This window comes from Solanum pennellii, chromosome 2 (genome assembly GCF_001406875.1).
Source record: "Solanum pennellii chromosome 2, SPENNV200".
In the NCBI taxonomy this organism is placed as follows: Eukaryota; Viridiplantae; Streptophyta; class Magnoliopsida; order Solanales; family Solanaceae; genus Solanum; species Solanum pennellii.
In genome coordinates, this window is record NC_028638.1 from 51,506,543 (window position 1) to 51,520,396 (window position 13,854).

At 31.8% G+C, this 13,854-nt stretch overlaps 2 protein-coding genes across 4 annotated transcripts; one reads left to right on the top strand and one right to left on the bottom strand.

The window, feature by feature from the left end:
- The first annotated feature begins 2,400 nt into the window (after positions 1-2,400).
- LOC107009324 lies at positions 2,401-4,785 on the top strand. Of its 2 annotated transcripts, none has more exons than XM_015208636.2 (3): positions 2,401-2,501; positions 3,406-3,618; positions 4,258-4,785. In XM_015208636.2, the coding sequence occupies exons 2-3, from the start codon at positions 3,436-3,438 to the stop codon at positions 4,519-4,521; spliced, it is 447 nt and encodes a 148-aa protein (XP_015064122.1). In that variant the 5' UTR covers positions 2,401-2,501; positions 3,406-3,435; the 3' UTR covers positions 4,522-4,785. The 2 variants fall into 2 exon arrangements, with proteins under 2 accessions (XP_015064122.1, XP_015064123.1); XM_015208637.2 differs by having other exon boundaries at positions 2,404-2,501; positions 3,410-3,618.
- A 287-nt stretch (positions 4,786-5,072) lies between these two features.
- LOC107011386 (kinesin-like protein KIN-7F) lies at positions 5,073-10,393 on the bottom strand. Of its 2 annotated transcripts, none has more exons than XM_015210868.2 (13): positions 9,979-10,393; positions 9,640-9,729; positions 9,329-9,429; positions 9,125-9,238; positions 8,973-9,054; positions 8,816-8,883; positions 8,663-8,728; positions 8,451-8,575; positions 7,914-8,250; positions 7,711-7,815; positions 6,507-7,631; positions 5,866-6,179; positions 5,073-5,654 (listed from the first exon to the last, which is right to left on the bottom strand). In XM_015210868.2, exons 1-13 carry the CDS (start codon positions 10,181-10,183, stop codon positions 5,336-5,338), a joined length of 3,051 nt encoding a protein of 1,016 aa, XP_015066354.1. In that variant the 5' UTR covers positions 10,184-10,393; the 3' UTR covers positions 5,073-5,335. The 2 variants fall into 2 exon arrangements, with proteins under 2 accessions (XP_015066354.1, XP_027770370.1); XM_027914569.1 differs by having other exon boundaries at positions 9,636-9,729; positions 9,979-10,004.
- Between the last annotated feature and the right edge of the window lie 3,461 nt (positions 10,394-13,854).

Consider the following 13,854-nt stretch of genomic DNA (forward strand, 5'->3'; position numbering starts at 1 on the left):
TCATGGGTATAAGTGTGAAGCTCCAAAATGCAAAGTTGAATTACCATTGTATCCCTATAATAGTTAATTATTTTTAAATATTAGTTCATATGATATTATTAAATTATACTTACTGAAATTAATAACATAATAAAAACCAAATTCAGCTTTGAAGTGCAAATTTATCGTCCTTCATTATTGATAAGCTGAATGCACTAAAAACTATTTAATATCCTCGGAAGGTGGAAGAGTGAAAGTATTCATAATTAATTTCTAGATAAAATTTTACTAGATAAAAAAGTATACATGCATTGGAATTAATAATTTAAAAAATAAAGCAATAATGATTTAGCCTTTTAAGTTACCTACTTTTATTATGCTCTTTAAACCATTGTTATTATTTTTTTAAAAAAAGCTCATATTAAGGTGTTAGCCAGTTAGTCTAAAGATATCAAAATGTCACTTCTTGGATCACTTAATTTGTAACGTTTTTATCTTCTATTAGCAGATTCTCCATTTTCCTATATTATATATTATATTTTCTCATGTAATCATGTTATCTTTATTATTATTTTTATATGAGTTTGTTATGCTCAATGTTTTATTTATCTTTATTTGAACTCATCTAAATTGTTGAATATTTCAACTACTAATAAATTTTTTAAATTTGACTTTTTTTTATGAAGATACAATTAAGAAATGACGCTAATATTTCATAGTGATGATGCAGTAAGTGAAGCAACACAGATTGAACTGTTTCAAGTGGTATCAATTTTCAGGTAATAAATCATTGTTCCTTATATGCAATTAATTATTTTTGTGTAAGTTGATATGTTCTTAATAAAATTTTGGTTTGATTTTTAAATAAAAATTATTTTATAGAAGTTGAGACGGTACACTTAATTGGATTATCCAAAAAAAGAATATTTTACACAAGGACAAGAAGAAAGACTTCTAGCTTTGTCACTGCATTCATGACAATCAATGGAATATCCTACAAGACAAAAAGTTGATGTGATTCTGTACAAGTGAATCCAACTCACTAACAAAAAAATTAAAGAAAGAAAAAAATGAACATGAAGAGAATAAAAATGAAGATGAAGAGAATCAATGGTGTCTTATAAGTTGATGAACCACTGTAACTTCATTATTTTTTAAATTTACGAGGAAATGAATTATTGACGAAATTTGTGAAATGTACATATATACCTTTGGGTCGGTAACAAATGTGATTGAAAGTAGTATTTTTTTCATGCATAATAGCTAATTCTTGATATATATATTGTTTAAATTTATTATTTGTACTACAAACATTGTATGAAGTATTTTAGGATAAACGTGCAACGCACGTTTTCGGAAACTAGTATTATTATAAGCATGAAGCTCAAAACTTAAAAGTTGGATTACTAAAATGCCTTTCACTTATTTATTAAATTGTCATTTACAAAATTTGAAAATTAAATAAATAATGATAGCAAAACAGTTTTTTTTTTTTATCTTTAATTATTGATCCTTTGAGTTTCTGCAGTTAAACTCATTCCAACCGAACTAAATGCTTTACACTAAATTCAATATTTAAGATTGAAGATAGATAGTCATAATCTCCTTGATTACAATTCAAAAACGTTTCAAGTCATATTTTCATAGTTATTGTTGATCAATGTTTATATAATTTTCTCCACCTTTCCATATTCTTTACATTACAAAACTCTATATAGGTATACAATAAGTTTTCTTTCTCTCATCTTCCATTCATTCTCATTCTGCTAGAGATTCTTTTTTTTCCAGGTATATCTATCCTTTTTATATATGTATGTGTGGTTTAAGCCTCAATCTTAGTATGTTTAGCGATATAGTGTTTGATATGAAAACGGAATGATTATTTTTAAATTAGAACTATTTATCCCAATTTCTTAAATTAATCTTTTGGTTCATATAATTAATTTAAATCTTATGGAAACAAAGATCAAAAAATATTCGAAAATGAGAATAATGTTCGTCAATTTTTTCTATTTTCATTAAAAAAATACTATTGTATATTTAAAAAAAGAAGAAGAATGCAATTCATATAAGCACAAAAGAAAAAGATTGTTATATTTCTGATTTTAGCAATGACTAAATTGCATTTATTTCTTCTTCATGTCTTTGCTACTTTCGTCAAAGACTTTTACATCTGTTTATTATTTTTTTCGAGTAGAAATTCATTGTAAACTACTTCAATAAATAAGTTGTTTGATCTGGAAAAATAATTAGTTATTCATAGACATATTCATACCATTTGAGATTAAATCATAACTAAAATTGTTAATTTCTGCATTTCTTATTCTATAATTGAACTTTTTAAAGAAAAATTTAAAATAAAAATATTAAGGGACAAACGTGCAACGCACGTTTCAGATACTAGTATATATATATATATAAAGCCCAAACTCTTAACCAAATTTCTGCCTTAATTCTCTTAAACCCCCGTCCCCAATTTTACTCCGTCGACGGCGAATCCTCGCATTTCCGGCAATCGAACGGTATGTTTCTGTTATACACTACTCCTTTCGCCTCTCAATCTATTATTTTTCCCCTAAATAATTTTCACTCATATTAATGTTTCTAATTCAAAATCTTAGTTAGGTATTCTTGAATCTTGATAATGAAAATGTTCTGTTTACTGAAAGAAATTATTTTACTGCGGAAAATTCAGAGAAAATTTGTATCGAGAGTTGAGAATAAACAAAAGCTGTGATATTAGAGCAGGGTGTGAAATTTAGTTATTCTTGATAACGAAAATATTCGTGGATTTGTAGTTTATGACCTTTGATAGAACATTAATATCACTTAAAAGATTATATATACACGGAAATTGAAGATTATGACCTTGATAGAACATTAATATAATTTGAAAGATTATATATACGGCAATTGAAGAGGAAAATTGCTTATAATTCACCGCTTCAACTTAGATGTGCAAACGAATCACGATTTTTCATATATATTTATATATATCAAGGGGTCTTTGGAGGTTTTTATGATACTTTGCTATTTCATAGTGTGGGGTTTGAGTTAGTAAGAGAATATTTCATAGGTCGCGATTGGAAGTTGGTTATCTGCTTCTTTATGGTTGTTCATTTGTGTTACGTGTGTGTCATGGATTTTTCAAATTGTCACAATGAGAATTAATCTCTTTGTGTTGCTTGCTCATCAGAAAAAGGAATTCTCCAAATATTTAAGAATCTGGACTTCATGTATTATTTTCTACTTCACTTGTGCTAATGAAAAAACAATCAAACATCATAACACGTAAGCTTTATATTCTGTCTTACTTCAATGGGTGAATCTCTTGGTTGAGTTTGCTTTAATCATCTTGTTGCAGGTGTGCAGTTTGTCTTACTTTTGGGTTCCCCAAACTTTAATGCAATTCATTTTGTGATTCAGGTAGTTGGTTGAGTCAATAGGAGACAAAAGATGCCGCTTTATGATTGTATGCTTTTACTAAAACCGCATGTAAAGAAGGAGGCTCTGATGGACCTTGTTGCAAAGGTTGGCAAGCATGTTTATAGAAAAAATGGCGTGCTTACGGATTTAAAGTCGTTTGGTACTGTTCAATTGGGTTATGGCATTAAGAAACTAGATGGAAGATATTATCAGGTCTGTCTCTACTATCCTTTCAATAATGTCATATTTGTATCTCCTTTTCTCCGGACAAGCGATTGATTCATAAGAAAAGCATCAAAGACGGAATGCAGTCCCATGAACATTTGACTATAGAAGTGAAAGAGTAAAACAAAACGCTAGTTGATTTCTTCTCATATTCCTAATCTTTGATTGATAGAGTTACCTGGTTCCCTTGCTGGTAGGAGGTAGAACATACTGGGTGGAATAGTCGAGTTCCACAGTCAGCCCTCAGACCACAATCAAGAAAAAAGGAATGAAGAGCATTCAACTATGAAAGTTGCCAAAGATATGTATTTATGCTCGAAAAAATTCCAAAGGTGCTTTTAACAGTTGTTCTGTCTAGCAGCAGAGATAGCTGTTTAGCCCCATCATCATTTTTCTGCCGCTTTCATTTATTTTGGTGCATGATAAGATAAATAAGTTTTAGGTCTGTGACAATGACCACATGCTAATTTCTTTCCACATGCTAATTTCTTTCCATGATGCACCTCTAGGACCTCGGATTGGCCTGCTCTTTTCTATCTTCACAATGTAATCAGTAATTTAGGTCCATTTTTTTCACAGTATTATGATTATTGTTACTATATTTAAAAGATATATGCATTTTTTTAGGCGCAACTGATGCAAATGACAGTGATGACACCTCCCAGTTTTAACAATGAGCTGCATTACTTGAACAAAGAAGACCGCCTACTTCGATGGCTTTTGGTTAAGCATCGTGACATCAAATTTGGATTTGACCTTTGGGGTGAAGATGGTGTTAAGTCTGACCTGAGCAAGTTCAGGAGCAACATATATGAAATTGAAGAAGAAGAAGATGATGATGACGACGATAATGATGATGATGTCGATGAATCGGAGAAGAATTCTGCCTAGAGAACTTGTGACTTTCACTATAAGCTGCTGATTAGAGGCCAGCATAACCAAACCAGAGGAAGATAAAAAAAATTCTGGTACTGGGACTCAGCTATGACTCCAGTTTTAGTCATTAATCAGTATATTTTTCTGATCTTGATTATATTTTCTTGATATTTGATATTAACGTGTGTTCTCTTCTGTAAATATGAGTAAGTTTTAGAAATGATTTTCCCTCTTATGGGTTGTGCTAATCAGAGATTAAATTGTTTTGTCTTGCTCTAATTTTTTGCTTTCAATCCTCACTCGGAAACTGATCGATAGAAACTATTCAGATCCAATATCCAGATTATTATCAAAAGAGAGAAATCAAAGGTTGGTTTGGCAAAACATGTTATAACTCAAATTTCTGCTGAATGTCATCAGCTACAAGCCCATTGTTAATGTGAATTAAGCTTAGCTAGATCGATGAAATCAGCAGTGCAGGTCCATTTTATACAATTAAATGAAGCCAAAAACGAAAGCAGTCTCTTCTTGGTCACTAAAGTTTTATGACAGATGAAATGATGGTAGAAGCACATAATCAACAACCACTCTATATATAACGTAGGTATTTTACACTCTCTTTATGTTCAGTAGATCAAATTAGGACTCCTGTACAAATCTACATTTGCAATTACAATCAGAATCTCTCCAGTGATCAACACCCAAGAGAACAAACAAACTAAGAAAAATTCAAACTCACTAACAGTTAAAAATCAGAACACCATGAGTAATGGAGCTCGAAGCCAGCCATCAACGAGTGTTTCCAACTCAAATGTTGGACCTGACATTTTTACAAGATTGAAGATATCAAGCTACGCGTGAAGCTATAAGTTCTAGATGGTCTAGGTGAAAAATCAAGACCAAACATCTCTTTAGGAGCTTGTCCTGGCTTCATCAACCCGGTTAATTTTGCTATCAGGTAAGCACTATCTGCAATGTGGTTCATATCATCTGTCTTGTTCCACAAACGCTGAACCAACTGGAACCTCCTATGTTTGCTGTTAATCCGAATGCCCCACTTAAGGTACAGGCTTTCTCGTTCTTCTTCTGTTAGCTTCCTCAACATTTGCTTGCGCAGCATTCGTCTCTCTTGACGAAGGTCTTTCATACTGTTTCACAAATTAAACAAGTTATCAATCCGTATGAATTTCATTTTCATAGTTGTCCAGCAACTTTTTCTTTTGCGTTTAACATGTCAAGTACAAGACTGGTCTGTTAAATGCAAAGACTTGACCTTTTTATATCATTCTTTGGGTACGAAGACGGTGCACATGTATATGGCTGTGTGATACAATGTATGCCGGATGTTAGTCAAATTACCTTTGTGCAAGGGACAGAATCCTGCCATTGACCTCTGTTTTCTCTCCATGCGAATATGTGTCATTGAGGAAGGTCAGTCTTCTGATCTCTACCTCCAGATATACAGCATCCTTAGCATCACCTTGGAAAAGAAGGAAGAAATATGTTCTGTGTACGAGGGAAATGTTGCAAACATTCCAAAGTTCAATGATCTCTTTCTGGAGCATCTTGAACTCCGAGGGCCAGCTGCCAAGACTTTTCAGATCATCTTCTATTGGGTCCAATCCGACATCTTTGACACACTTTGATGGTCTATCATGCTCTAGTTCAGCCTCCTTAACATACAAAAACACATATTAGTCATAAATTAAGGAAATGTAAGTTTTCTTGATTCCATTTAAAAAGTGGACATAAGCTCAAGGAATGTACTCCTCCTGTCAATTACAGGTTTTGTATATTATTTTTTCAAGTAACACAAACTTTTTATTCCATGAACATCAACCATGAAAGAAGGGCGTTCGTCTAAAAATCTCAGGACTAAAAGAATCACCCTTCCAGAAAATTAAGCACAGAATTTCATCATCATGAACAGGTAAAGAGATCGGAGATATATGGGAAGATACTTAAGAAAACAGGTTGAGAGAAGAAACGATAATACTTACAGGACACTCTTTGACCTCCTTTTCATATTGAAGCTCATCTGTATCATCCGTCCTTGCATCATCTACATCATTGACACTCTCATTTTCTGTATCTTCCCCTTTTGACACTTCATTGACATCAGTCTCGCCATAAATGGTGGAACTTTTCTCTTGAGAGTCCTTCACATCGGAGGTAAAGTTTGGGGGAGAAATTTTGATTTCCAAACAGTCAGGTGTTGCGTTGACATTTCTTTCTGACTGAGATAGTGGAGTATTTTCATTTATGTTGAGTTCCTTAAAACATGGAGGATATAGATCATCCATCAGGCTAGCTTTACAGCTTCTGCTTCTACTTAATTTCAAGATGCTTGAGCCTGGTGAATCGTCAAGGAGCTCATATGTTGAGGATAAATTTGCTGGAGAAGGAGGCTCAAATGTATGCACACAGTTCAACTCTTTCTCTTCCTTCAATGGCAATGTTACTGACTCTCTACTGTCTGCAAACTTTGGTGATTCAAGGGTTTGGGAATCCTTTGAGGGAAGTGACAATGGTTCTTCACTAGGTTCCTTTTCTTCCTTAAAAGATGAGAAGGGTACAAAGTCTTCGTCTTCTTTACAGGGCAACAATGTGACTTCTCCATTTTCCTTGAGTAAAGGTGGTGCTAATCGTCCATAGTCGTCTGCTGGAGGTGACACTGTTCCGTTATCTGCTTTGTCTTCATTTTCTGCTGTCATTTCAGCTGGAAACTTACTTCTTTCTTCAGGAGATGGAAATTTGGATTCTTGTTTTACCTTCGTACTTGATTCCTTGGTTTCAATGCAATGAACTTCCTTGTATAGGTCTTCTGAATTAGTTCCATTACTTTGTTTTTCAATCTCATCCCATCCTTCACATGAATCACTTTCACTATAGTTTGAACTGCGGCCGGCTAACAACCTTGGAGATGAACTGTTATGGAGAAAGTTCTCTTCAAACTCCGGCACGCGTATAATTTGTTCCTCGGAACTACTCCTGCTATGTCCATCGGAACAAGTTCTAATATCAGCATCTATAGATGGGGTGTATGACAAAATGGACACTTGCATTGGGCTTTGATAATCTGGTGATCTCCGCACACGCAGATTTGGGTAGTTTCCTAAACCAACCTGTAACATAACAATGTGCCTTTTAGCATAAGGAAGCAAATATATAGACAGAAAATAAGAGTCTAAGTAGCATATATACCTGCATCAATAAACCTGCATCGTCTCCAAGTAGCTGTCGCATATCTCTAACTTGAGTCTGAGCAATGTCACGCTGCATAGTCAAGTCCTTTATCTCCTTCTCCATCTACATAGAGATGGAAAAATGATCAAGGGTCCAAGGCGTCAACCTGGTACAATTGAAAAATAGCCAGGAAATTAGATTATCGGTCCAAGATGTAGTACCTGTTCTATTTGTTTGTTCTTCTCTCGCAGTAATGCTTCATAATCTGAAGGGAACAAAGAAGTTCTAGGACTCCTTAACTCATTCTCTAATCTCGTCAACTCCCTCTGCAAATGCTTCACTAACACTTTATCTGACACAACTACATTCACTTGGGCAGTAGTAGTTACTTCCTTGGCACAACTTGCAAACAGAAGAGTATTCCTTGATTGCTCAACATGACTTCGTGCAGGGCTCATTGTGCAGATGATGGCAGTTCTACCGTTTCCACCCAATGAAGGTTGTAGTATCCTAGTTAACTTTGAATCTCGGAAAGGAATGTGGCCGTTTCTACCCTTGCTGTATTAAATTATACAACAACTAGCATTAGTGACAATTTCAATTTCCTGCTATATTAGATGTGATCTAGAGAGGTTATGTTTATATCAGTAAGCATTTCGGAGAAAATAAAGTTGATGGAAAGGCAATGTAAGAGGACATTCACTCTTACAACGACCCTATTCCACTAGATTAGAAGAGAGGCAAGAAATATTAAAGACCTTAGCTTGCGTATAACAGTGCCCAAAGTCAGCAAACTGCGATTTATGTGACAGCCTTCTTTCAGCCTTGTGCCAGCTGACAGTGACTGAGATGCACGCTCACTTCCAGCTAAATCGACAAAATTCTGTGTTACATCGAGAAAAACAAGCGCTTATTTAGCATGATGATTACTGAGACCATGGCTAAATATCAACTATCTCCCTTTTCATACCACAGTAGCTGAAAGAGAACTGGAATTGTCCCTGCCTAAATACTCCCGAGCAGAACTTTCAATTGTCTGCAATAAGTGATGTGTCAATACTGTAATCTTCTAAAAGCTAATATTAATCAGTTGTTTGCACAAGACAAATATCAAGTATTATACCAGTCTGATAATTTGGTGAGATCTGGAGCTGGTCTCATTGAGCGCGGTCTCCCCTATCTGTCTCTGAGCTGCAAAAGTCAATCAACTTGTCCTCAGTATCCACATTCTGCACCTCTCAGACAAAATTTCGTTCCAGAGCTAATTTTTCGTCTCTTACCTTCACAAATAGAAAGGAGCTGAATGACATGGTTCCAATCCCTCAATGTTTCCTCTGTGAGCTTCTCAACAATTGTCCCTCTCTGTCAAAATTGCTTTAATGAGATTTCTAAGAAGAAGAAAAAATTTATTGATTCGGAGAAAAGGACTAACCTCAGGATCATCTAGAAGTCTAAGAAGAGTGCTATCAGCACTAAGGAGATCTCTTACAGATTCATTGTAAATCTCCATAGCAGAGAACTTCAACATAAAGTCTCTCTCCGAGTGCTACAAGTAATAATACAACTAGACACTCAGTAAGCAAAAGCGAAAAGGCTTGGATGATAAGAAATGCAGACAATATAAACAAATGATCACCTTCTGAATGTAGTCATATATATCAGCTATAGCATATTCAGTTATACCAGTCATCGTATACGTCTTTCCACTGCTCGTTTGGCCATACGCGAATACGCTTGCTAGGAAATACATTAATGGTTTCAGATCAATAATACAAAACATGAACTTTTACCAACTATAAGATCCATGGAAATACTGAACAATTCAGACACAAATACCAACAGATTTTGAAGTTGAAAATTAAAAAATTTAATATCTAGTAAAAAAATTCAAAATCTACGGCCAAACGCTAGCTAAAAAAATGGAAAAATATTTATTTTCTTACTCACAATTGAATCCATTGAGGACAGAAAGAGCAACATCTTTAGCAGCTTCTTCATAAACCTGTCTTGTGGAGCAATTAGTCCTAAATACCCTGTCTGCAGGCAAAAATCATATCCCAAAAACAGAACAATGTCAAACTCATTAAGTTAAATTCAAATTTTAATATCCAATTATGGTAAAACATGGCTGCTAAAACCTTTCTTTCCTAAATTAGCACAAAATTTACATCACAACAGAGGAAAATAAACTACAGTTAATCCAAATAAAGTAAAAGCAGATTTGAAAATGCAAAATTACTAGACTTTCAAGTAAACCTGAAGAATTGAATTTCGTAATGAACTTACCAAATGTATAAGCAGAGGGATACATAGAGCGTTCAGATACAGAAAGATTAACATTTTTGTAAATAATTGTAGTGTCATTAATACACTCCCAATCTGAAGCATCATTTCTTAAAATTTCTTTATCATTCAAAGGCCTTAGACGCACCGACACCAAAATTCTTTCTTCATCCTTCACCACCTCATCAACAGTCGCCATTGTACCCATAATTGCTTTCAAGTTTATGCATAAAATGTCAAAAAAAAAAATAGCAAATTATATAATTTTTTTAATTTTTTTTGGTTTCTTCAAAGAGAAGTAAAGATTAGTATATAATTGAATGAATGATCATTTTGTGTGAGTCAATGGAATGGAAATTGGAAGTTGAATGAATTATAAGTGTGTTTTTGTTTTCCTCTCATGTATTTATGGTTTATTATGTGCTAAATTTTAGTCTTCATAAATATTGTTTGGATGTTTATGGGTTAGCTATGGTCCCCATTTACAGTCTGTCAGTCTCTGTCTTGATTCTTATGAATGTTCCTTAAATCTTTATTTTTTCACAACACAACCAAACATTAGGTTCACAACCTCATCCATTAATTTTAATTTAATAACACTAATTAATACACCTTTCATTACATTTTATAACAAGATTTTGATATTTTTTAGACAAATTAATAAGAAAGGACATTAATTTGATTGTGCATGTAATTTAATAAATAAAGGCAGATTTGGAAATTTGAAAAAATGCACGAATACCCCCTTAACGTATGCTCGAAATTCTAGAGATAGACTTATACTATACTAAAATCTTATTATCCCATGAACTTTAGAAAATTATAATAAAATAAATTCAGGGATAATATGACCTTAGTATAGTATGGGTGTGTCTCTAAAATTTCGGGCATAGATTAAACGAGTACTTGTGCATTATCCCTGAAAATTTTAATGTGGTATATAATACTTATAAATCTTATAGTTTTTGAATTTATCAGATAAAATATTAAAATTTAAATTTTTTACTTTATATATATATATATATATTTATTTATTTAATTGAGAACAAAGAAATAGAAATAAAGGAAGTAGGGAATATGAATATTTATTTATTTAGTAATATCTTTTATTTTGTAATTATTTTGGTTTTGTTTGTTATTTATTAACACATTGGAAAAGGTGGAATTTTTCCTCCGTCAGGGGGTCATTTTCAGAAAAGTTGATTTGATAGTTTTAATACTAAAAAAATAAACACCGGCCATTTGACAAAATCTCTGTTTAATTTATTTGGAATATAAATTTCAAGAATAAAGTGACGGAATTTTAAAAACTATTTGAATAAAAGTAGAAATTTTAATATTTAGTTGTGTTAGATTTTTTTTCTTTTTTCTAATTTAAGTTTCAAACTTGACAACCACATCCAACAACAGCTTAACTAATTTAATGACATTTTTATCATTCACTAAACATCAACTAAACAGTTGGTTAATTGTTGTTATACATGTTAGATCTTATTGTAACAGTTTACCAGAAAATGATTAAATTAAATTTCTTCCATTTTAATTAAATTACTTTTTGCCCTGGACTCAATCAATTTGGTAAACTGACCATCTCATTAGATAATAATTGTCTCTAAATTAAGATTAATGGCTAAATTATTTTACTAGTTTGAATTTGAATTGAAGAAATAAATAAATGTTGTTTTTCTTGTTTGAATTTGAATTAAAGAAAAATAGGGTAACATTAAAGATGAACAGTCTTTATCAGCATAAACGTCAACTTTTGGTTAGTTGTAGAAGCAAAAATTAATATAGAGTTCAAAAAAGGAATTCGAAAAATACAAAATATGTATCATATTACAATAGTACGCTACCATTATTTTATGTTTCGATTTTACTGTATTTTGATTATTTTTAATATATACAGTGTCAATATTTTTCCTGTCTTGCATTTCTTTCAACTATTTAGTCGTGAATATCTATCATAAATAATTTTTCTATTCTTTTTAAGATAGGAATAAAATCTATATATACGACGTACTTTACTCCCCAAAACCTCTTTATGAAATTATATTATATATTATTATTGTATATAACATATCATAAATTTATAGGATATTCGAAAAAGATTTTAAATAAAAGAATTGTGGGGCTTTGACTTGGAGCTTAAAGGCACGCTTCATATATTTATTCTTCTAAGTCTATCACATCTTACGTTTTTTCTCGTGCACTAAATTCGTGAATGACAAGTAAGGCTTATTTCTTAAACATATTTGTCAATTTTTAGGAATTTAATTTATATATATAAAGAGATTTTACGGGTTATCTAAGTAATTTTTGAGTGAAATAAAAAAATTATTTTTTTCGATAAAAAAGACAATTCAGAATAATTACGAGAGCTCAAGTTTTCAATTTTTTTCAAAAAACATGACCCAATAGTTTCTTTTTATCTATTTTAATTTTGATAGACAAAGTTAGGTAACTTTTTTCTCTGAGTGGGCAATAAATTATCTTGTGCTTACATATTGCATTTGATATCAAAATTCATTTTCATAAAATAGCATGGGACACCTCTATAAACACCAACATACAAGAAGTCAAAAAATAAAAGACAGGCAGTTTAGGTGCTTAATCAGACGCTAAAAAATCATTTTCATTATTTATGTTGGGCCCAAATAAATTAATGTAGTAATATTTTCACCTAACCAAGAGAAAAATATACTTACTAGTGTATGAAGACAATAAATGGGGGCAGGTGAAGAAGATCCAACTCTATAGAGCCAAATCACTCACAATCTGTTACACTCTTAATTCTTATCATTAAGTACTAAGTACACATATTTATGTCTTAATTTAAAATTTGAGCCTTTCCAAATTCTTCCTGTCAATATTCCATAGCAGGCTGATTAAATGCTATTATTCCAAAGCAGCTAAATGATCAATCATTTGTCTTTAGTTAGCTTATGATTATACAGTGACAATATAAAATTCTATTTTTTACGAGTATATTTTATTTTATCTGTCTTAATTTTTATGTTATATAAAGAGCTGCCAGTCTGCCACCCTAGGCCTATAATGATATTTTTTCTTAAATCGCGATTATGTCTTGCATTTTCTGTTGTAACAGACATTAACTCAAGGTACACATTTTGATTTATTTATTTTTCATAATTGCGACTTTTACTAGTACAATAATATTGTCTAGTAATAATCAAGCTATTTAATGGATTAAATTTTGTTTGACTTATCTGCTATTCACTGCATGTGCTCGAACTTTACGTATATATAACTTAAACTTGAATTATTATTATATGAACCTAAATATGATTCTCCTATTCCAATATTGCCATATTCTGTTCGTCCAATGATGAATGTTTTGATAGAGGCCGATTCCATATATAATTATTTTCCTCTCTGATTATCATAAGTTGGAGGAATATGTAGATATACTTTAAAATAAATTTCATTAACTTTTAAAATTAAATTAGATTTATTTAGTATTTTTTTATTATCAAAATTTAAAAATTATATAACAAGTACTATTAAATTACAATTTTTTTACATCAATATAAATAAATAATATATTTTAAACGTTTCTCAGAGCTCATATAATATAATACTTAAAAAGAAAATTATGACAAGGAAAAAGGAACATAAGAGGTTTTGGGTGCGAATCCTCCTAAATAAGGAATCGTCTTCGCTAGAGATCGCTTTATTCTTTAATATGAAACTATATGACGCGAATATAGTTAGATTTTAATGTGAATATCGAAGAAAAAAAAAAAGGTCACGAGTAGAAAGTAAAGGTTGTAGAGATGTAGGGTTGATGGGACCAATTTGACTAAGGGGAAAAGAAATAAGAATTAGAGGCATGTGCTATGAAAAGAGAAGTTTTATCAT